The 23,016-nt window shown below is 37.6% G+C and overlaps 1 protein-coding gene across 1 annotated transcript in view; it reads left to right on the forward strand.

The window, feature by feature from the left end:
* The window catches only part of galnt18b (UDP-N-acetyl-alpha-D-galactosamine:polypeptide N-acetylgalactosaminyltransferase 18b), a 153,355-nt gene extending 130,829 nt beyond the window's left edge, over nt 1-22,526 (forward strand). The window contains exons 8-11 of the mRNA XM_041788138.1: nt 4,403-4,540; nt 9,913-10,008; nt 15,819-15,983; nt 21,536-22,526. Coding sequence (XP_041644072.1) covers nt 4,403-4,540; nt 9,913-10,008; nt 15,819-15,983; nt 21,536-21,682 — 546 coding nt within the window. The 3' untranslated portion in view covers nt 21,683-22,526. The remainder of the gene's footprint in view (nt 1-4,402; nt 4,541-9,912; nt 10,009-15,818; nt 15,984-21,535) is intronic.
* The last annotated feature ends 490 nt before the right edge of the window (nt 22,527-23,016 follow it).

The following is a 23,016-nucleotide window of genomic DNA, read 5'->3' on the forward strand; positions in this document are numbered from 1 at the left end:
GCCTCACGTTTAGAAAATCTAGAGAATAGAAGGCAGTCTTTTTTACTATATTTTCATATACTATACATTTTAGCCAGCCTGGTCACACACTGCTGTGGGATGGCATCCCATTCTTCAACCAGCATTTTGTCTGGCACCAACAGCACGCCAAAGCTGATCCTACAAGTGGTTAATGGGTTTGAGGTCAGGACTGCTGGCAGGCCGTTTCATCCTCTCCACTGCCAGACTCTGGAGGTAGTCTCTGATAAACCTCGCTCTGTAGAGTATTACAGAGTACCTATTGCAGAACAGAGTTCTTTCCCAGACTGTGGAGACATGGGATTGCCACTGGTTGCAGATTCTCATCTCAGTATTTCTCTGCATTGGTATTGCCTCCAATGATGACAAGCCTTGTTTTTTCAGTTAAACACCTTTCTCTGTTGCTATTGACTCTTCACTGGCAACAATAGAACAGCAAAAAAAAATTTCATGGGCACAAGTAGGTTCTTTTACAAAGTGCAATAAAGTTCTGATGCCAATTTACATTAATTTTATTTTTTATTTTATCTTATTTCACTAAACAGGTGAAAAAAAATCTTTGGTGAATTTGTCTGAAACATAAAACTGCATCCGTTTACCCAGAGAAGGAAAAAAAGAGAAAGAAAGTGCAGCCCTTATATTGCACACCAGTGTTTCTGAATACAGAGCTGGATCATAAGATCATGCCTCCCTTATGTGTTATATCAGTTTCACAGTTTCACAGATGGCTGAGACAATACTGTGAATACTTTAAAATCAATTCCCAGTATGTGTATGTGTTATGAGTTCCATTTTTCAAATGTCACATGTCAACACTGGATCCATCTACTTCTACAGGAAGGGAAGAAAACACCTCTTCATCACTCAGCATGTCACACTATAGGTGTCATTATATCAATATCCCCACATAACAGATCATTTTAATATTTCAATATTGATTATTTGTCCCATCCCTTATAGAAAGAACATATTTTTAGGCGTCATATATGGGGGATTTGTTGTTGTAGTCGTTATGTTATAATCCACAGGGAACATGAATACACACGTGTCAAATCAGGTGTGGAAGACAACATCATCATAAGCATACAGGATGAATAGGCAGCTCTATTGTACATCCAAATAATCTTAATGTAACCGTGTTGAGTGTCACCTGCTATGAGCTGAACTCCTCCCAGCGCAGATGTTTGCTTAAATCAGGCACCGACTCCCACTGAAGGCTTGGGTTAGATTATTTCTCATCACTTACAGAATGCACTGAATTAAATACGTGCTGCAGAATAAATAAATGCTAAATATAAATCAACAAAATAGTCCAAATAGATAAGTAAGGACTTAGGATATTCAAGACAGAGAAGAAGATTAAACAACTCAAAGAAACAATTTGGACTGCTGCTGAGACTGGGGGAGCAAAATAATGACTAATATAGAAACTGCAGCGACAAAAAAGGCAGAAAATTGAACTTATTTAATTTTTGTATTCATTATGTAGAAATGCAAACATTTAGTCTTTTAAATCTCAGGCTTTATTGCACTATTTGAGATACTTCTGCAGAGTCAACAGCTCATAGAAAACAGAATATGGATGCCTGCAGATTCACAGTGAATACAAAGGATGCAAACTTCAAATGCTGCATGCTGTCATCTATTTTTGTGGTTCAACTAATGTCCAATGAAGATGCTTTCACTCTAGATCAGGGGCTTTTATTTGGTATTCATCTGGATTCAGCAAATTTAAGTAAATAATTGCACTGTGTCATCTTATGTTAAATGTAGCACCCCTCAAAGGCGAAGTCAAATGTTTGCTCACTGAAGCTTTTTTTTCCTCCTCCTGCATAATCAGTTTGAATATGTAAATCCACGTTATGAATAGATGAACATCTGCAGGCAATTCATTCTGTCAATAATGAGGCGTTTAACAGAGTCTGGACTCAAGAAGCATGAAATCTAGCCGCAGCTTTAGCCTCTTGAATTAACCACACAGCAAAATTGTAAGAGTTAATTTACCTCTGAGGGTGAAAAGCTAACACAGTGCCAATGTTCAAATTATTTCTGCACCCATCTGAGTCCTGTTGTTGATGGCTTTGAGCACCAGAGAGCCCTGTCAGCAATACTTTGACCCTTCAGAGGTTCTGAGTTATTAAAGGGAAACCTCAGTGACGTTTGATGAGAGTCAGCGGACAACACGAGCAGATGGCGCCATGCAGGGAGAAAACCAGTGATCAAAGTAAAAACACTACAGTACTTGAATGAAAGAACCCAAATTATTAGCAACAAAAAGTACCTAGGTTTTCAAAATAAAGGTCACATTATGAATGAAATATACCTGTAACTGATACTGTAACATTTGACATATTGTTACTGATCCACTGGAATCAAGTGCCATTTTAGGGTAGCAGCTGTTTTACAGCTCCTTAATTACAGTACAGGTAGTTAAGGCCAGCTGTTTAAGGGTCAACACTGTGGAGGATCACAGAAACATCTGGTGGGTCACTGTCGTTAATCTCTACTCACTGATGTAGAAGAGTCAAATCGGTATTTTAGGGTGTGAATTTTAGTGCTGGTTTAAGTTTGTACTGCATTTGTAGTCTGAGGATTATTGACCAATCACGTATTAGCAGGCTGCTACTGTTTGTAGGTAGAAAAACATCTGTACAGAGAGTCTGTGTCCATAGACAGTAGTTTTGTGCTGGCTGTGTAAAGTCTCAGTGTTAGAGCACTTCTTACCAGTGCCTATTGTTGCTAAGTTACAATGGTGACTTCTGCTTTCCTTGGTTGAATTTGTAGGGTTATTTTTAAAAAGCTCCTACCACTACATGTATTTCCTTTATTTAAGGAATTATCCAACAGTAAATGTGAAAATACTGAAAGGAAATGCGTGCATTTGTAGCAGCTGTGCAGCCAGACAAAGATGAGTCAGATTAGTATTACCACCACCACAGATGTTGACAAAGCTGGTGTCATACCATAAGTTTCCATGTCGCACTAACTTCATTACTCATCATTCTCTTCGCCATTTGGTTTGTTTACATTTGTGACAGCTGCGCATGCAGAGTACTCTGTTCTCTTATTGGTCAGAGTCACTAACATCATGGAACAAAGCGTAGTAGGCACACAAAAATCAAACAGGCTAGACGTTCTGTCAGAAGGTCGAGGAGACGGCTCAGATCTGTTCTTGATTAACGTTCACTATGACACTTCACAAGATGAAACGACAGATTTCCAGAGCCAGAGGGTCCCAAATACCTGTGACCATCAGGTCAGGCAGTAATCATGCTGAAAACATGTTATCTATAGTGTTGTCTGTCAATTACAAAAAATTAATCTATGAATTATAGGCATTGTAATTAATTAATCTGAGCAAGATCACATTGCTGGTAGATTAAAAGGACATGCGTCTGAATGGCATCAAAACTTTCTACTAGCAGTTGGAAAAAAAGACATTTGAACCAAGGACATTGTCCACTTGCTAGTCAGTTTAGGATGGTGTTAATCAGTAGATTGTAAATTTTATTCATACAATGGAAAAACAAATTAAAAGCAAAGAGAGTTTTTACGTGTGTTCCAATCAAAGCTGCTTTAGCTGGTTGTGTGATGGCACCAGAGTGCGATTAATCAGGATACACTTTTTAATCACATTTTTCACCCCAATGATTAATCGAAGTTCATGGAAACTGTTAACATTATGACTTCAGCTTTAGGGGGACTTGGCCCACCATTATGCCTTCATGATATTTACAATGAAAGTGAGACATCACAGGGACATACAAATTGCAGACTGAATTGGCAACGTGGACATGCCGACATTTCACAGAAGTAGAGATCACCTTAATGTTGTTGATTTTTTTTATTTTATTTTGTTTTTTTTTAATAAGTAAAATGGGTTTTAAGCCTCTGCTTTAGTAAACGTTTAGTATAGTAATATTTTGAAAAAGGCTATTGCCTAGATTACGATGGCATTAATAAATATTTTTTGTTGTTTGTTTTAAGATTAACTTTACAATGGACCATGATTTTCCTGACCTCCATGGGCCCCTGATTTGGCAGGGTCCCAGAAACCTCTCCCCTTTATCCCCCCTTATGGGCGGCCTTGCTTCTAAGTACAGTTCAAGGTTTCTTCTAATTAATTGTAAGGCAACAGTGAACCTCAGTGTGTCTTTGTGTGTCTGAATGACATGGCAGCTAGAGCAGCTCAGTGATTTTCAAGGCAGAACTGGACAAAAATCAAAGCCAGTAGAAGCTTTTCAAATACACAACAAATGACTGCACAATGCTCCACAATGGCCCATTATCTGATCTGCCTCTCCACAAGCCATGGTTAATCAATTTTATGCTTTGTATTTATCATTGTGTGGGTGTCTTTGTGTGTGTCTTTTCTCTTGCCCAGGACTCGGGGATTGATATTGGCGATATAAGCGAGAGGAAGGCTCTAAGGAAGAGGCTGCAGTGTAAAACCTTCCGATGGTACCTGGTCAACATCTACCCTGAGATGAGGATGTACAGCGACACCATCGCGTATGGAGTGGTAAGCTGCCAACTGCATCTTTATCCCAGATTCAATTCAATGTTGGAAAAACCAAAATAAGAACAAAAAAACAGAGGCTGAGCAAATCATTTTAATCCTCTGTGTTGGGATGCGGATGGCTGCTATCAGGAGTACAAACAATTCACAAGGATGAGGTGCTGCACAGACTCTGGCTCTGTCTTTCTTACTTTAGAAGTCACTGCAGATACTGATTTGGTTTAAAGAAGGGGGGAAATCGCGGCACTCTTCTAGATTAAGTAAAAGCCTTTTCTCAGAGGGGTATATTGTGGCAAAAAATGTTTTAAAAATATCTTTAAAAGGAAATCATAACCAATGTGTGGCAGAAGAAACGGCCTTCTCCAGGAATGTGAGATTTAGTTAGATACACAGATTATTTTATATATTATTTGGATTTAAATATAGATGGAATTTATTCCACTGGAGGGTTTTGCAGCAAAATTTTATTTCAGTCAGAAAAGCAACAAAAACGGCTGGCGGTGTTCTTCATCGTCCTCAAACAGCTTCATTTCCACGGTCCTCCCACCTCACATCACTGTGCTGCACCCAAACACACACTGACACGCAGACCACAGTGTTAAGCTCCAGATTTTTATGTTGACTAGATGTTGTGTTTTTTCCTCTACAGTCTGACAAAATAGGGATGGGATGTAGCAAGGAAATAGGCAGGCCTCATTACATTCATTTCTGTGACTTGGCTGCCCTCGTTATTCTGTATTTGTGACACATATTTGACGGGCGAGTCAGCGGTGGTGGTTCAAGGATTCATTAGTTGGCACTAAGGATCGTCGATAAATTTAGTTTACTCTTTAGAGGCGTGTGTTTGAGTTTGTCTCTCCTCCATGTCTAGTGAGGATGAGGGAGGTGGGGTGAAGGCCAAATGTCCTGTCTCTCTGTCTCATTTTGAGCAATATGATCAAATCCAAAGATTCCTTTGAACCGCTCTTTTTCCCTTACTATGTTTCTTTTAAACACGATACACATGAGGGACTAAAAATACAATCCCACTGTGATTTAAAACTATGTTTTTTCATGGTGTGTCTGTGTTGTGTTGAGTATTATTTTACTGTCTTATGTGGTGTAGGACAAAATATCAGCATTGAAATATATACCATTGTTCTGAATCTTGTGATTCAGTTATCAAATATCAGTATTTTAAGTTTGAGTTTAAGATGAAAAAATCCAAACAGATTTTGCTGCCGGTTTGTCTTATCACATCACCACTCCATGACTCTTCATGGTGAGGTTTATGACATGCATGTAACAGGAACAATAGTTACTTGGGCAAACAAAAAGGCATGGATAAACACATGAAAACTTTACCTTTAAGGGACATTTTTTAGTTTTCATTCAGTTACTTACCATACAATCAGGAATATAAATCAAACAAGTTTATAAACTACAATGTGTTTATTATAATCTACCAACACTGTAAAATGGAACAAGTTGAAAATACTCAAAATATTTGTTTATACTCAATATGTCAATGTTTTTAAGAAGTGATGAGTTAATAGAACTCAGAACATTACATAAAAAACGTAAGTAATACTTACTGGAAAAGTAATTGTTTAGTTGTAGGTACTTAACCAATTTAAGTCACATCCGCTCAATTTTACTTGTACATTTCTGTTTTAAAATCAAACAACATTGTGGAAACTTTACTTTACCTTAAAATTCTGTTTAAATCCAACTTAAAACATGTTTAAGAACTTTTTGTAAAGCTCTAAGTTCTTCATCCACTACAGTTTTCCCAGATCTTAATCATGAACATTCCCACCACGTATTAAAGTGATACTAACTGAAGGCTCCACACTGAACCAGGAAGTCCTCTTCAACATGTTCACTACACCATCTATTGTACATTGTGGTTGCTCCCACAGGCGGGACCTCTTTAACTGAGTAAGTAACTTCACTCATGGTGCAAAAGTGTCTCATGCCCAAAGGCATTCTAGGGGAAACTACAAAGATGAAAGGGTGATCATCAATTAATTTTCATACAAATTACTGTTGTTAATCATGTATCTTGTCGTGCCCCACACCCCCCACTGCCCATGCCCATCTCTTAAAGTAGAAATTATTCCTGAGCTGGTGCACTGGACCATGTTTATCCTGTAGATATACTGATTATGAGATAAAAGTCTACGTCTCAGGAGCCAACAGGAGCTGAATCATCTCTAGCTGTGTTCTTCTGATCTCACATCTTTATCTTATTCTCTCCCCACACAAACCAGCATCCCCTTAGCTCCCTGCGGTACAGATTTGTGTTTCCAATCAGCCAGACCTTTGTCATGATGCACATGAATAACCCTCTGGCTCAGCTTCACAGTCTAAGTAATGTTCATCAGGCCTAACGCCTCTGATTTACATTTTTACACAGATGAATGAATTCAGCAGGATTCTGATTTAGGTTCTTGGATGTTTCAATCCGCCCATGCTGAACGTCTTCTGTATTTTTTATAAATATATTTATTATTTACAGCTCATTTATCATCTGATGATGATGTGAGGTGGCTACTTTTCCTTTCCTCATATTGTCTGTCCACTCACACAAGCATGTGGATACGTTTTATATTAACAGCAAGCACTGCAGCAGCAGTACTTAATGTTTTGATAATGGTTTCTTTCCCCTGAAGGAAATATAATGTACTTCTTTATTTATTAAAAAGTGAGTAAGACCTTTCCTGAGCACTAAGTTTCAACTAATATAACAGTTTCAGCTTCATGTGGATGTTTTTTAAGGATGTTCTCTGTTTCATATAACATTATGACCTAAGAATAGCTATCCCAGAAAAAGAAAATGTACCCAAAGAATGTCAAATACATCATTTCTATCAAAGCAACTGCTTTTACCTTCTATATGTGATCTTTAGTCTTTTAATATGAAAAACTGTCAGATATCCATTTTACAGCTCAAAGTATAAAATTCTGTTCCTTTCACCTTACACTGTTTAAAACCCAACATCCATTTCTCTATTATCTCTTACAATTTTGTTCCAAACACTTTCTTAACACCCTTGAGAAATATCTGTCTTTTTATATTATTAGAAATTCATAAGCTGCTTTAAATCTTCAAACACATGTTAATTAAAAGCAAGTATTAATGTGCTTCATGATAACTTTGCACGTACGAGCTGTTTGATTGACAGTTTCCCTGCAAACTTTTACAACAGGAAGAAATTATCCTTTGAATTTAAGAAGTTGTGGCTCCGCCTACTTCAGAAAGGTGAGAAGAATGAAGAGGAAAACACAAAATCAGTGGGAAAAGCAAGACTTTTGAAAAGAGGCATACATTTAGGGGTGGAAAGTAACTAATTACATGTGTTCAGATTAATGTTATTGAGTTCTTTGTGGATTTGTACTTTTTGCATCCCAAAACAGCTGCTGTACACATCAGAAACTGGATTTTTGATATCTCAGGGTTAAACATTTCAGAGTTGATTTTAACTCAAAAAATATTATTTTAACTCCATTCTGAGTGCAATGTGGAGTTATTTTATATTGTTGATCCACCAGTTTTAGTGTAACTCTGTAAAGAGTCAACCGATCTAAGCTCCGCCTACTGTGAGTTCAAACCCTGGGGGATGTGTGGGCAGAGTTTCCAATCATGCCCTTGGGCAGAGTGTTTAGATGTGTTTTTGTTTTTAGATGTGGGCCACATTTGCACCCTGAGTGAAGTTATCCACTGAGTTCCCACCCATGACTTTGGTTGCTCCTACAGGAAGCATAGTGCATGTTCTTCATCAGTATGCAATCCCTTGCTATGAAGTTAACTCTGCTTTGTTCGTACAAGAGGAGACCAACCTTGACACAGATTTTGAAGAGTTACTGCAGCTCTGTCATATTGTAAAATATTTAACATTTTCAAAAGAGTATATGTAGTATATATGTGGCAAATATATAGACAACTTTAAAGTGCTGAATAAAAATCTGTATGAGTTTAATTAACACTGTAAGATAACACTTTATCATACTTTATCTGAACAACCTGGTTGGAGATCCTTTCACTTATTGTTGATAAGGAAAGATGATATTTTACTGTGAAACTGTGCAGTAGCTACTCAGTACTTAAAGGAAACTTTAAATCAAATACCTTTTACTTTAACTTGAATAGATTTATGGATCAGTACTTAATTAGATTTTAACCAGACTACAAAAGTTGTATACTACCACCTCTGTTTATATATGCACAATGTTAAAATAAACTCTCACTGAACCATCTGCCTGTCATGACAGGAATCTGATTCTCTCTGTTGTTGCTCAGTTGTGTAGAGGTGGACAGATCCTGTAGAACAGCGGTATTCACCCTCCATTGTTATGCTGTAGTGTTTTTTTCAAAGGTTCCTGCAGGTGAGTTTTTAGGACATTCTATAGACCAACCCACAAAATACAAGATCAGATACTAACCACATTTTCATAACATTGAAGCTGGAGTTTATGTGTTAGGATTTTATGTTTATTGCTCAAGTTTGGTCAGGTAGTATTGGCAGAATCTTCATATTTTTATTGCAGGAGCTTGTAGGTCAGATGGTAAAATTTTCTAGGCCTTACCTGTGAGACCATATGACCCAGAATCCTTGTGGTGTAGACCTTAAACTAAGTGTCTTTTTCAGTTCTGTAAATAGTGCATTAAGTTGTACAGTGCTTAACAAATTTATTAGACCACCTGTCATATTTGTCTCAGAGACCATCCAGCATCATGAAGTGCTTTAATGCGGACTCTTTCATTTTCATTGAGCTCTCCATGTTTTACCATTTTGAACAGGAATGAGGAATTTCAAACTGAATTCACCCAAATTTGAGCCGGCTCACTGGGCTTCTCTGAGAAGTCAGAAATGAATCAAGCATAACATTCAACCACTAAAACTCATTTTTCTGTTCAGAAATGCAAGTAAATAACTATAATTTGACATATTAATCAAGAAATATTAATGTACTTCACTATTTTTTCAGTTTTTTTTTTTTTGTAAATCAGTAAATTTGAAAATTCATGGATAACAATAATAATTATATTTTAGCATTAAAAATATCATTTGGGTTAAAGAGCTTCTACATATTGGTGTATTAACCACTGCAAAAACATAAAAATTGATTTTGGTAATTACCAATGCTGTTAATTTAGGGCAGCTGTGGCTTAAGCCTTACTTTACTTCGGGTTAGGGTGGTCTTAATAAATTTGTTAAGCACTGTACATTGTGATGGATTTGTATTGAAATTTACAGTGACTCATAAACACTTAACATATTTGTAAATTTTAAGTTAACAGCGCTGATTAAACCTGCTGACTATATGTGTCTTTTTTCTTTTTGTCTGTGTTTTTATATGTTTGTGTGTTAATGTGTGTGTCTGTCTGTCAGTTGAAGAACTCTCTGAAGATCGATCTGTGTCTGGACCAGGGGCCCGACAATGACAATGTGCCCATCCTGTACCTCTGTCACGGGATGACACCTCAGGTTAGAGCTTGCTCTCTTTTCCCCTCTGTCTCGCTTTCCTGTAGCATAAAGCCAGATTTAATACATCCTGTCTGTATTTTATTTCCATCTTGGGTGCTTCTCACTCAATAAACCCAGCTCCATTTTTAAGAAAAATAACTTCTCCTTCCTCTGACTTCAGATTGGATCAAACTCAGGAGCTTTGCCTCATAAAACTGGATCAGGTTTTCTTTTTTGCCCTTTAAAGAAGTAGACCTCAATGTTGTTAAATACAAATAAAACTCGTCTCCAATTTTTCACACTTTTCCCCGAGGCGTCTCAAATAAAATGCCATGTTATTGACACACCACAAAGATAGACTCTAGCTAAAAGTTTGTCCGTATCCCTAGATTTCATTGATGTGTTTACTTTCTTTTAAACACATATAGATATTGAAAAATGTAAAGGCTAAAAGATTTAAAAGTTCAGATTTAGCCAGTTACACCTCTGGTCTAATTTTCCCATGTTTTCAGTCAGTCACTGCCTCCTAAAGTGTATCTTCAGACCACTTGTCCAGGATATATTTCAGTTCAAATAACAGGCACTTCAAGTGTCTTTAAATGTTAGCACAGCCTGATTATCATTTACTTTTCTCCCTGCTCTTCCAGCTTCTATCGATCCCTCCATCCCATTATGTTTGAGCAGATTGCTTTCAGAGATTGTTTAACCTTGCTGTGGCAGCTGAAAACTTGTCTTATGGAGTGAGACTTGATCTCACATTATTCCTTTCAATTGAAATAAATCTACTGGACATTTCACACTCATAAGGCCTCTATTGATATTAACACTACAGCACAAAATAAAACTGATTCAGGAGAAAGCTAGATAATCTTACCATGCTTTTGCCTTAAAAAACACACACAAGTGAACTTCTCAAGCTGTATCTGAGACCCAGAAAATGTTTTAACATACTAATCACAAATCTGTTTCATGCTATAAATCTCTGTAAATCCAGGCATATCAAACAACGGATTGGAGCAGCTCCAGCATTTCTAATGAGATTAGGGATCTGTGCAAGACAAATCCAGTCTGCTCTATTTTTGTGTTTCCGTGTTACATCATGGGGAGGAATTATTCCCTGGATTGCCTCTATAATAAAACATGCAAATAGAGAGGTGTGAATGTTTGCTGTTTTCTGCTAAACATGCTTTTGCGAATGCCAGCTGTGGGTTTTTTTTCCAGATTTGCTTCGGCTGAGATGCACTCTGTGTCGTAGGTGTTGTGGTAAAAGTTGTACATCAGAGCACAGGCACACTTGAAAGAAAAAGAAATAAAAAGCTTACAATCCAGCATGTGACTGACTTTATAAGAGCATGTTGTCAGCGATCTTACAGTACAGCACTTCAGCACAAGCAGTGATAAAACACACCAACTTAAGCTCAGCGACAATAAAAAACAGTCACAGAACAGACAGGCAGTCTGCAGCGCTCCAGAAGAAATACAAAAATCACAGCAGACATTGTCATGTCTGCTCTGTAGGGGATGGGAGGCTTTTTTTCCTGGGCATTTCAGACAAATAATACGAGATTATAGTAAACAGAGAAGTGCACAAGCAGCACAACAACCAAGCATGGCCAAAATGTTTTTTTTTTTTTTTTTTTTTTTGCGGAGCTAAAATGATTGGAGTGTTTTTGGTAGCAAACTGGGGTGCTAATTTAGTGACCATCTTTGTCCCAGATGGAGAAAGAGTCCCTGCTGAATATTTAGCTTCAAAGCAAATCTTCTCTAAAATAAATCTACCTCCTCATTCACATACAACAATCATGCACACATCTTAATCATTTTGATTGTGTTAATTAAACATTCATCGATCATCCTCTCTATTTTCCTTGAGGCAGCTTGTTAGTTTAAGTTGCAATTATTTTTGAATAATGAATCAGATGAATTTAACCTGATTTTAAAATGTGCCGATAAATCACACCATGATGCCACCAGACATTCACTGTAGAAAATATGTTTAAACACAAGCCAATATTTCTTTTTGCTCTTAATATGTATTATTTAATCTATCCCAAGATCAACAACATCTCAGGTTGATTAATAGGTGATATATCCTCCTTCTTTGCCTGTCTGCCTCTAATGAGATAACCACATGCATTCACACATAAACAGAGATGTTCTAAAGTGAACTTTGAACGTCTATCGCTGTGCATTATTTTCTGTCATATTTTATGTTTGATATAGCTCCCTGTTTAAAAAGTCTTTGCTGCCATACAGAAGCGGGTTTACTTGTTTTGTTACATCATTGACAAGAAGATTTGTCTACAGATGGGCTAAGCTTGAAAGCTATGAAAACTGATTCAATGGGGAAAAAAAACTTTAGAGGACTAAAGGGGAGCAAGTTGAAAGTATTATAGTCTTATAGTTCAATTAAATATATAAGTTGGGAGAGGGATCTGGCTGCAGACCGTACATCTCTGACAGCCACTCTCACAGACAGTTCATCCGAACGTCTATTTCAGAACCAAAATACAAGCTAAATCTTTTGAAATCAAATCTGATTAAACTTCTGTTTAGGGCAATACTAAGGGTTAAGGTAATGGTTAGGATACAAAAATATAAGTTAAAAACCTAACCTGCAAAACCTGAATACAAAACGTTTATTAAAGGCAACTAAACAGGGAAAAAAAACGCTTGCCCTTGTGAAAACATTTCAACGCAGCAAACATAACTTACATAGCCGCTTTGTGATCTTAGCTTTAGCTGGGTTAGCTGCGTTAGCTACATAAGGTAGGCACAAATAGTGGCTATGTTCTCTACACTCACATTGCTAAAGCTAACTTAGCTACATTGGCTTATGTAGTAACTAGGGTGGCCATATGTCCGGCTTAAGGCCAGACAGTCTGGAATTTGAACATCCGGCACAGCTTCTACCCGGATGCTTATTGGCCAACAAATATGATTGGCTGAAAGTGGTGTGAAATGTTTATCTGATATATAGTTGGTTGAAAACGTAAACCCCCACCTCATGTGGTCATGTTAACAGAACATTAGCATGCCAAAAAGACAGACCTCATTCAATCCAGAACGGTTAAAAGAACACTCACTTATGGCTAAAAGCAGCAAAGATGGCTTACGTTCACATTTTAATCTTTGTCAAAGTGATGTGGACGTCAGTACCAAAGGAGAGAGGGTCAGTGAAAGGCATGCTAGTGCAGACAGACAGACTGTTTTGGAAGTGAGGAAAAGCCAACTAGAAAGAGGGTTAAGCTGTTAATCTACCTGTAATGCAATCTACGACAGCGCTGACACTGCCTGATTTGACTTAGTAGTGATCCCTCGTTGGCATTTTGCTGTTTGGCAGGTAAAGTTGAAGCTAACTACCTTTTTTTGTTGTGGGCACTAATTCAGCATTTCCTTTGTGATTTAGACTGTGTTCATTTATATATTCCCTCAAAAACCCTGGAGCTTTTTCATGCCATTTTGAAAATGATTCTTTCATTCACATTAAAGGAATTTTTTGTGGTCATTTTTTTTCTAATTCATTCTTTTATGTTGCTTAAATGTTGCAACATACTTGCTTTTATTTTCATTATTATTATCAAACCATTTCAAACCTCCAGGGGAAAAATTATTGCATGTATCATCCTCCTTTGCAATGATTCGGATTCTGTTTTTTTTTTTTTTTTTTTTTCTTTTTTCAATTTTTCAATTTTTGGGTACAGCTGAAGTATGACTTTGACTTCAGTGACTCAATAAACCAAATCTTTGCTTTGATATTTTAATAAAACGCTGCACCACTGTAGGCTTTTAACAGTTACTGAAATTGAATCATGCGGGGGGTATGAATTTGCCATTGTCTATCTGTAAGTGGTTACAGCTCTTACAGATTAGGAGCTACTTTAAATGTGCATTACAATGACATCAATCTACCAGTCATTATTGCAGCTGTAAATGAAGTGGTTTTGAAAAGAGAGAGCATTTTTTTTACACTGTAGACCGAACGTTTACCTGAGAAGAGTGAATGTTCCTAAAGTTGTTCTTAACGGCAGCACACTTACTATCCACCTCGGTATGAATCAAAATGAGTAACCTGAAATGATCTTAAAATCATGTTTACTACACAAAACTAAGAGCAGAAGAAACTATGAGCAGAAGATTGTGACTACTGCATCGTTTGAAAATATATCCAACCATTTCTCTCTCCCTCTCTCTCATGTGTATAGAACTAATCCTTTTCCTTTCTATAAACTGAGCATGTTCATGTTCCTCCTGCTTCTTTCCTGCTAAGGGTTTGGGGCTTTTGTCAGGTTATTATGCAAACAACTGTCTGCAAAATAAAACCAATTTAGGAGGGATTCTGTCAAAGAGGGCACGATTATTCTTGTTTTCTTCCCTGTCCTGAATTAATTATAAGCATATTTTGAGTGCATTGCTTTGTCTTTCTTCGCCCTCCTTTCAAATGGATAGTGTATGTAAATGAGGTTTTATCGTAGCCAAAAATAACACTATAGGACGCTTCATTTTCATCACAGTATGGTGTTTGTATGGTTGTATACAAGCTTTGGAAGGCCCATAATCTAAAGGCATTTAATATTTTATTATTATATTATAATATGATGAAGTATTAGGGTGACATAAAAGGAAATTTCAGGATTGAAGTCAAAAAGTCCCAAATTTACAAGACTACTCATCAGAGAAGAAACCCACTGTATATCATAAACAAACACCTAACTTGGAAGGTGACTAAAAGTTGTTGTTTTTCAAGAATAAAATTAGGATGAGAGTTTTTAGTTATGATCCAAGTGTTAATTTTCAAAAGCTAAAACAGAGGGATTCCTACGGAAGTCCATTTCCACCAAATAAAAAAGAAAAATGTGAAAGTAAAAAAATCTTAACTCAAAATTCTCAGATAAAAAGTCAAAATTATGACTTTTTATCTTTTAATTCTAATTGGACAGACTGCAAAAAAATCTGTGGGGTTTACTTAAAAAAGAAGTCTCATATACTGAGGTTGAAGTGGTTGAAGTTGTATCTGGTCTCATCCTGCTTTTGGGGGGGGGGGCATTCCTGGCCCAAAGTTGAGGATTCTGCAGTCATACCACAAACATGTAACATGTCAGTAATCTGTCCAACATGTCAGGAAAGCTTGTCATGCTGTAGTCAGGTCATGGGCGTCCATCTGCACGATCACATGATCAAAATAAAGTCGGCGCAACTTATAAAGCAAGCAGTGCGACTCAAAATTCACATCTTAATCGGGTAGAATTTGCAGTGTACACACAGCTTAACTGGAGTTAAAATCATAACCAGAGAAAGCTGGATTAGTTTATGCTACTGTCTCCTGACATTATAGCTATTGTTACCATTTTTGTCTGAAAAAAAACATCTAGAAATGCACATATTTCGATCAGGACTATAAAAAAGAATCTTGGATCCCAGAAAGGTTCTAATACCCTGCTTACAGCACTGCTTATGGTTACCTTGAGTATCTCTTATTCTTTATTACATGGAAAAAATGAGTGTTTTTTTGAGCAGGCGTGATTCTGGTTTAAAATTCAACATTCAAAAAATGTTATTATCCATCACAGACTAGTATGTTTGCACCAAGGCTCTAAAGATAGAAGCAAAGGCACTAGTGTTCGGAAGTTATGCCTACATTTAGTACATTAATTGAAATACTAAAGAAGGCTATAGCTTCACAAGATGCTCCACATTTCTTATATCAGCATAGAAGGCAGGCTGACTTTAATCTTCTAATCTTTACCTGGCCTTTATACTGTGTGATAGCATCAAAAAAATTAAAATATGGTGGAATTTTATTTTTTTTTATTTTTATTTTTTTTTTGCAGAATGTGTACTACACCAGTACTCAACACCTTCACATCGGGCTCCTCAGTCCCACGGTCGATGACGACGACAACAAGTGCCTGGTGGACGTGAACAGCAGACCGCGCCTCATTGAATGCAGCTATGCTACAGCCAAACGCATGAAGCTCCACTGGCTCTTCACTCAGGTAACTACCTATGACACACACATCCCACACTCACGGTCAGAAAATTAAGGCCAAAATCCACATCTTTTTTCACTTAGCCTGTGTCATTTGTTGAAGGTGGTAGGGGGAGGAAAAACAAGCACGGAGGCCGCTTTTTAATCATGCAAGTGGTTTAATTTACCATTTGACTGGAGCTCCCCTCTATCCTGCAGCTCATTTAGTAGCAAATACTTATTGAAACTTAATGATTGTCTTTCTTCATTAGCAGCTCCGTGCTTGCTCACGGTCTTTAAACAGAACAGGCAGTAACCTTAAAACGGCCCATGAAGGTGGGTGAATTGGATTTAGAGCATGCTTTGATTGGAGCTCAGAAGACTTTATGTTATTGTCTGCTCTGCTGTCAGCGTAGCAGCAATTAAAACTCAAAATTGCAATTGCAATTACAAAAATTAATTGTTGTTTTCTGTGCTAAATACATCAACTTCTTTACTCTCACTAGATGGCTGCTGCCGCTGCTCACACTGAACTTTAAGAGATAATTTTTGTTGACTTGCATAATTTGGTAAGTAGGATGGGGACATATCAGATGGGCTGCAGCAAATCACACCTCAAAAATATGGCATGAATTATTGACACTGTTTTGATTGCACATGTGCAAGGTGTCAAGATGAAGCCATCAGCAGCAACACTGTGGAGCAGAATATGGACAAATGATACCGTTCCTTCAGTGACATGCTGCTGTTTAAGCTCCTCCCACTAAAAGGCACTGATTTGTTCTCTTTACTATAAAATTGGAAACAAAAAAACAACTTTGTTTTGCTTTTATGTGCATAAGATCTCAAATACAAGCATGTAAAGATGAGTCATGTGTTGGCAGGTGCTGATTTTCTGATTAGAAAGCATCAGTGGGAGGGAACACATGACTTTTTTTACTTGCTGCCTTCTTTGTCCGTGTCTGTGGGTGATGCCTTTTTCTTTTCCTATGATAAACAGTTTATTTTTCTTTATATAGCTTGGTCAATCTAATATAAGCTATATCCTCCCACATGCTTCCAGTTCACATATGCATTCATTAGATTATTCTTGGAGGCTGTTTTAACAAACAGTGCTAAAATCTTGAGTGAGAGTTGCAGTGTTTTGGGTCATCACTTTGACCTTGTTTCAAGCTTCTGAATCAACACCCACATGCTTGATTTTTTTGCTAATGGACTTCAGTGTCCTCTGGCTTGAAAACACTAGGTGTAATAAGAGCCTTGTAGGTAGGACTGATGATATGGATGCCAACTTTCAGTGTCAGAAGAGCCAAGAGCACAGATTCTCACATGGACTTAAAACTAGATGAACAGGTCACTGAAGAAAATAAATAAAGAAAATCCCTTTAATTTAGCATTTATGTTTTGAAAAAGATCACAGTTTTACCCACAGTACTGCCTTTGCTGCTGTACATTTAGATACCTAAAAGGCTCTGATAATTCAGTAAAAACCTGCCCTTCACTTTACTTGCTACTCAACATCCCTTACATGTAATCAGACAATGTTTTAATTTTTCTATTTTTGATGATTTGCAGTCATGGACGAAAGTATTGGCACCCCTCGAATTTTTCCCGAAAATACACCATTTCTCCCAGAAAGTGTTGCAATTACAAACGTTTTTGGTATGAACATGTTTATTTCATTTATGTGCATTGAACACAAAAAGCAGATGAAAAAGCCAAAATTAACATAATTTTACACAAAACTCAAAAAAGGGACGGACAAAATGATTGGCACCCTTTTATAACTGTGGGAAATCATTATATTTCAAGCATGTGATTCTCACCTGTGGCAAGTAATAGGTGCTAACAATATAGAAATCACACCTGAAGCCAGTTAGAATGTATAAAAGTTTTGTGTTTGTGCCTCTGTGTGTCACACCAAGCATGGAGAAGAGAAAGAAGAGCTGAGAATTGTCTGAGGACTAAAGAAGCAAAATTGTGGAAAAATATGAACAATCTCAAGGTTAAAGACCATCTCCAGAGATCTTGAAATTCCTTTGTCCACTGTGCATTATATAATCAAGAAGTTTATAACCCATGGAACTGTGGCTGATCTCCCTGGACGGGGACGGAAGAAAAATTGACAAAAGAATGCAACGCAGGATAGTTGGAATGGTGGATAAACATCCTCAGTCAACTTCCACACAAATTCAGGCTGTCCTGCAGCCTCAGGGTGCAAAAAGTGTCAGCCTGGACCATACGTCGTCATCTGAATGAGATGAAGCGCTATGGCAGGAGACTGAAGAGAACCCCACTGCTGACAAAGAGACATAAAATTGCCAGACTGGAGTTTGCAGAAATGTACCTGAGTAAGCCTCCATCCTTCTGGGAGAACATTTTGTGGACAGATGAGACTAAGGCAGAGCTTTTTGGAAAAGCACGTCATTCCACTGTTTACAGAAAACAGAATGAGGCCTACAAAGAAAAGCACACAGTACCTACAGTCAAACATGCTGGAGTGTCAAAGATGTTTTGGGGTGGTTTTGCTGCCTCTGGCACTGGGTGCCTTGACTGTGTGCAAGGAATCATGAAATCTGGAGACTATCAAAAGATTTTGGGCCGCAATGTAGGGCTTAGTGTCAGAAAGCTGGGTCTGCATAAGAGGTCATGGGTGTTCCAGCAGGACAACGACTCGAAACAAACCTCAAAAGCACCAAGAAATGATTGGAGACAAAGTGCTGGAGAGTTCTGAAGTGGCCAGCAATGAGTTCGGATCTAAATCCTATTGAACACCTTTGTAGAGATTTCAGAATTGCTGTTGGAAGAAGACACCCTTCAAATCTGAGAGACCTGGAGCAATTTGCAAAAGAAGAGTGGTCCAAATTTTTGTGCAAAATTAGGTAAATTTTGGCTTTTTTCTTCTGCTTTTTTGTGTTGTTCCAATGCACATAAAGGAAATAAACATATGTGCACCAAAAACATTTGTAATTGCAACAATTTCTGGGAGAAATGGTGTATTTTCTGGTGAAAATCCAGGGGTGCCATGACTGTAATCTCATGTTTTTTGCGTGTTGTCTTGTGGTTGTTGCCTTTTTATTGGTTCTTATGCTCTCAGTGTAAGATTATTTCCCCTCAGGGCAATAAAGGTTTCATTCATTCATTTATTTACTGACAGGACTTTACAGGATTGCTTTCATCTCAAATCAGCAAATGTATTAATCCCTCTGGCAGCAGACTAAATAAACACAGTGACAAACAGGCAACTAATGATTTTACAGAAAATCATTAATACGGCATAAACAAAATCAAAAATAAATATTTATATCAGGAAGAATGATAAATGGTTAAAAAGGCTGAAGAGTAACAAAATGATCAGGCTAATTAAAATGGAACACTTATAGTGTTAGATATGTGTTCAAGTCAAGTTGTAGAGCTATGCAGAGCAGCTTTTTCACCCAGTAGTGCCATGTAAGGATGTAGTATTCTTTAATAAATGTAAGACTTACTTAACCTTGCAAAGCTGATGCATTGGCCAGGCTTCATCAAGTAGATTCATCTCACAAAGCTTCAAGCAGAAAAGTTTGTGATTTGACCAATCAGTGTCACTTAAGAAGAACAACACAGTGGCCATGGGTGTGGTTTAGTTTTACCACAAGCTGGTAAACAATGGCAACCGGGGAAGTGATGAGCTCAGACGAACAACCTGTCTTCTCTCACTAAACTACAGTAAATCAGAAATCATGATCGTTGTCCCCAAATCCTTCACCAAATCTAAAGACTGCCTTCTTTCACCTGAAAAACATAGCCTGCATCTGTCCATCACTCTCCTTCCCTGCAGCTGAAACTTAAATCCACACCTTCATCCCATTCAGAGTTACCTACTGCAAAAGCATCTTCTATGGCACATCTTAAACAAACTTCAGCACATTCAGAACTCCACAGCACACACACCCACACACACGCCACTGACCTCCTACAACATAATACTCCCACCTGTAGCCCCCATTCATTCAACTCCTCTCTCTGCGATCAAGAACCAAATACAGAACCTGGGGGGTAAGAGTCTCCCCCCTCTGGAACTGACTCATATCGCAAAATTGAAAAAGTGAAGGGGTCTGAATACTTTCTGAATACACTGTATTTGATTTTCTCACTGGTAATTTCATATTATTTAAGTCCCCCTGACAGCAGAAGTACTGCTGTTTACTAACTCCCTATTTTTGTACTAGCCAATAATCTCAGTTCTGATTCTTATTGTGATCCTGTTCCCAAAGGTCATTTATTGAGTTGTGCAACATTACATTTTTTTAACAGAAAAACGTGAAACGAGTTTTAAAATAGTCATGATAACAGTTATAGCTACAGTAGGTATATTGGGGTCACATGGCCCTGTACCAAACAAGTTTGGTTCCAGTGAGGATGTTTCTAAGCAGCACTTTAACAAGTTGTTTGACTCAGTTTCTTAGTACACCTTGGCTGATTCAAGCACTCTCCTCTTTGTTCAGATGGTCATGTTTGACCATCTTACAAAACCTCTGTAAAAAGCTCTGTGAAGTTATGCACCAAAGTCAACTTCAAGAACTATTTCTTCACCATAATCACATCTAAGAATGCAACAATCTTAGAGGTCCTGCTTTTATTTCTTTTAAACGTGGTTAAAAAAATAATCTTCAAAGTTTAAAAGTGCTTGGATTACCCACTCAGTTCTTTTTCAGGCTGTCTCAGGACCTCAGTACATGGTGGTCCATAAATGCCTACTTTCAGCAGTTATTACTGATCTGTTATCGTGAAAAAAAATGTCTTCTGGCTCTCACAGACAGACCACACTCCTGTGCAAATACAGAGAGAATTATTCATTTCACGGTCCGTATCCGTCCAATGCTTTGGTCTTTTTTTCATCCCACATCCCTCTGCTTTCCTCTCATTGTACTGTTCCCCTCTCAGCTGTCTCTATGCTGTATTGACTGCTGAAGACCTCCTCTTCAGTCACTTGCTCTTGGTCGGCCATGATGCTGTAATTAGAAAATCCTGCCTTGTTTCTCCGAGACTTGTTGGATTTTTTTTCTCTGAGCTATTGTGCACTCTCCCTGCAGATTGGGAAAGTGCTGTTGGACACAACCTTCTTCTTACTATGCTGTTTTGCACTTCCTTAGGCATATTTCTTGTCTCCAAAAATTTAATAATTCATTAAAAATATATCTCAATGGCTGGGACACTAATGATGTAGTTTTTGGGTCCCTCATGCCTTTGTTTAAGCCTCTCTTCCTTTTTAAAAAACGGATGTTTTTATCTGGTTTGTTTAATCTTTCATGTTTTTCGCTATGATTTTTTTCACTTGTTTTATTCTCTGAAAACCTTTGCCTTGCCAGGGAGAATACTAATGACTTCACTGGCAATTGCATTGTTGTTTTCTCTGCCCTCAAACCATAGCCATGCTATCCACTGCATAGTGTAAAACTCAGCCAAAATGCTCACAGCGTTTTAGCAGCTCACATCTGCATGTGTTCACAGCAGCGTGGGTTTAAAGTTTTATTGAGTACACAAATTGTTTTCCTGCTGCACAGCGCAATTTTAACCATCCTGCTTTTATCTTTTCAGGGAGGATCCATTCAGAACAGGAAATCAAAGAGATGCCTGGAGCTCGTAGTGAGCACTGACAATGAGTTTGGCTACCAACTGGCTCTGCAGAAATGCACTGGACAGAAATGGTTCATCACAAATGTTCTGTTTAGCAGCTCTTTATGATCGACTGCTGAAAGGACTGCTGCAGTGAAAAGCACACGACTCTGCATGTCTGATTGGGTACTTTTGTGTGCACATTCGTAAGCGCAAGATGTGTTTGTGTGTGTGAAAAGATAGAAACAGGAGTCCACAGAACAGTGGGCATGGTTTAACATCATTTGTGGCTCCACAATGTCTTCTGATGAGCAGTCGACATCACATCGTAAATGTTAAACATTTTGATTTTTCCCTACAGGATCAGCCATAGCTGGCGAATATTTTGCAGGTTGACAAAGTAGTAAATTTAGTATATTTTGTGGTAAATCCTGTACAATCAGATTTTGGTTGACTTAAGACGATGTAATGGGTCCAACATTTTTTTGTACTTATCATATTTGCTACTGTGTAGCAAGCTTTCTGAATCTGTCCCTGCTGAAATTATTTGACTTTAATGTCTCAGGTTTGTAGGTTTATTATGGGATTCAGCTGTACAGTTGTGGGCAAATGTTGGATAAATCAGAAAAGGAATTATTTTTATGTGTAAATATTTGAAATATTTGTAATAAGTTACAGTAAAATAACTATTGTAACTAATGAGTGCGAGTGGGTTTTTTTTCTTCGGTCATCAAACAAAGAGACGAATTCGACAACCACCATAACTGTGTTGGCAGCTCCTGCCTGCTGACTGTGACAGCAGCAGAGATAGTTGGATTAAAAACACAGCAGACTTTTCAAGCAACATCTTAACTACATATTGTGGAATTGGAAATAAAGGAGGAGGATAATCTTATTTTAATTAAGACAATGATCCGAAGCATACGTTGAAAGTTACACAGAAATGGTTTAAAGACAAGGTGATTGTTCTGGAGTGGCCAAGTCAAAACCCATAGCACAACCCAGTAGAGAATTTGTGGTTGGGCTTGAAAAGGGCTGTTCATACCTGATCCCTGTGCAACCTTACAGAGCTTGAACAGTTTTGCAAAGAAGAGTGGAGTAAAATTCCAGTGTCCAGATGTGCAAGCCTGACTGAGACCTATCCACACAGACTCACTGCTGTGATTGCAGCCAAAGGTGACTCTACTAAATATTCACTTGGAGGGGTGAATACTGATGTACTTACTTATTTTACATTGCATTTTTTTCATTTAACTGACATGATTTTATTATTTTTATTTTTTGAAATCTGTTTTCACTTTGAAATTAAACATTAAAGAGTTTTTTTTGTATTTTATTGTCAAAAAGGCCAAATTATATTGACCATGTTTGAGTAATAAAATCAATAAAAGGGTAAAACATCTAACATGGTGAATATCTCTTATTAGTACTCTAAGTCACATGCCTTTTGGCAAATCTCTTGG

The sequence above is a fragment of the Cheilinus undulatus genome, linkage group 1, assembly GCF_018320785.1.
Source record: "Cheilinus undulatus linkage group 1, ASM1832078v1, whole genome shotgun sequence".
NCBI lineage: Eukaryota > Metazoa > Chordata > Actinopteri > Labriformes > Labridae > Cheilinus > Cheilinus undulatus.